At 45.1% G+C, this 2141-nt stretch overlaps 1 protein-coding gene across 8 annotated transcripts in view; it reads right to left on the bottom strand.

Moving 5' to 3' along the window:
- Golga4 (golgin A4) overlaps positions 1-2141 on the bottom strand; it is an 83636-nt gene that overhangs the window by 29978 nt on the left and 51517 nt on the right. For 7 of the 8 annotated variants that reach the window (XM_031345852.1, XM_031345854.1, XM_031345856.1 and 4 more), the window contains one exon: positions 856-987. In XM_031345852.1, coding sequence (XP_031201712.1) covers positions 856-987 — 132 coding nt within the window. The remainder of the gene's footprint in view (positions 1-855; positions 988-2141) is intronic. The other variant, XM_031345853.1, reaches the window with a different exon arrangement.

Genomic DNA, 2141 nt, shown 5'->3' with positions numbered 1-2141 from the left:
CTGACTATCCTGGATCTTGCTATGTAGACCAGCCTGGCCTTGAAATCAGAGATTCCCCTGCTTCTGCTGAGATTAAAGGCATGCAGCACCACACCTGGGCACAGTTTGCATCACACTATTTGCCTAGCCATGCATAAATGTACTCTAAATCCAAGTGTCTCTTTTCTTCCAGAGCTTAGAAGATGTGCTGCCTCGGGCAAGAATCCATACTGCTGGAGAAGCTCAGACAACCCAGACGCAGACCCCAGGCAGCATTTCCAATCCTTTCACATGGAACATGTTAAAAATCATACATATTATTTTATGGATGATAATTCCATGTACTTTCTTGATAATTTCATCAAAACTTTGTGGTACCTCACATAAAAGGTTCTCACAACTGAGGGAAATTACCTTTTGTTTTAAAATTTCAAATTACATCCTTTTCAGCAAAAGTCTAAATCTTTGCTTCTCTATTATTTTTCTGACTATTATTTTCAGTAGTTTGTTAGTTTTTTTAACTCCACTTTTTAAACATCATATGAATTCAAAGTTTTGCTCTTTAAACTTCAGTTCAGAATAAACTTTGGGAGGCCATCAGTACAACCAGTACACAAGGCTCTGAGATGACTGAGCTGTCACTTCCTCCCCTCCTTCTAAGAATTGTCTATGGCCAGCACGGGAACTGATGGAACCCTGACCTCACATGATGAGTACTGAACTAGCGCCCCGTGGCTCCCCCGTCCTCTCATACACAGAAGCACATGATGAGTACTAACGCCCCGTGGCTCCCCTGTCCTCTCATACACAGAAGCCAAGGCCGCTAGAAAGCCCTGGCTCACACCAGTGGATGGCAGCTCTGAGGTTTGCACTTACGAGAGCTACTCTCATCTGCTCCTGCAGCTCCGTTTCCCGGGTCTCAAGCCTCCGGGTCAGTTCCTGCTCTTTGCTGGCCAGCTCCTCCGCATGCAGCTTCTGAAGTGCAGCAAGCTGTTCTTCTGAATTCTTCTGAAAACAGCCAGAAAAGCCATGTAACTCCACCACTAAGCCACCTTTACTGACCTGTGATTAACCACACTAGTCACTTGTTAAGAGGAAACAGAAGAATCGGTTCCAAAAGCAGAGCAGTCAAACGCAAGCCCACATGGCTGTCTCTTGATTAAAGAAGCCGAGGGCTGCTGGGGCTCTAGAGCGCCTGAAGCTCCATTTTCATAGCCTGTGCTAAATCGCCCAGTGGTTAGGATAAGCAGAGGGGAGGGGAGGAGGCCGCTCTGAGGACAGGCCCTGCACTATGGTCAGGGTGTGCCTCCTTTCTGGGAAGGCACCATTTGTTTAAGAGTTAGTGGCTTTGTTCTTTCTTGGAAAGGAAAACTCAGTTTTATAAAAATATCAATGTTCCCTACATAAATCTAAAAAGTTAATGTAATGAAACACCCAAAGAATGAGGGAGACTGTTGAGACTAAAACTTGCATGTTAGAAGAGGCAACAGTTAGGGAACAGAGCCATGGTTCAGTGGTTAAGAACAGCCAAGAACACCCCATACCAAGGGGTAACAGGCAAGGGAGCAGCTCTGCAGACGCAGTGACTATATGTGACAGTGCAGCAGGATACTGTGGCATTCAGGGAGTGGGTGGGAGGACACCTGCTGGCATCTTACACATCTACTATACAATAATGATGATGGTCTGTCAGGGGACAAAGGCTATACTATTAAATACATGGTTTAGGGTGTGAAAGCAGTCCCCTGGCAAAAAAACTAAGTTGAATTTCAATCTTATTCCTCATACCAAATAAATTTCAGTCAGAATAAAGACATAAGCACAAGCAAAAGCAAATAAATGCATCCGAGTCAAAAGGAGACAACAGGACTGGAACAACAACCCATAAAGCAGGGTGATTCACGTCTGTAACCCCAACATGTGGGAGGCTGGCACAGGGCAGGCAGTTAGGGGCTGCCTTAGCCTACACAGTGAATCCTGCCTCAAAACCCAAATAAAAACACATAAAGGACAAAACAAAATCCAATGGTCTCAAAATTGGGCATGTGTGTGTTTTGGATTTTGTAATAACTGGGACTGAACCCAGTCTTGCAAACACTAGGCATGTGCCCTGGACTGGCTTACAGCCACAGTGCCTCAGGTGTGTTAAAACACAGGTAAAG

The sequence above is a fragment of the Mastomys coucha genome, unplaced genomic scaffold (genome assembly GCF_008632895.1).
Source record: "Mastomys coucha isolate ucsf_1 unplaced genomic scaffold, UCSF_Mcou_1 pScaffold23, whole genome shotgun sequence".
Taxonomy (NCBI): Eukaryota; Metazoa; Chordata; class Mammalia; order Rodentia; family Muridae; genus Mastomys; species Mastomys coucha.
This window is presented reverse-complemented; position numbering and strand designations above follow the sequence as displayed.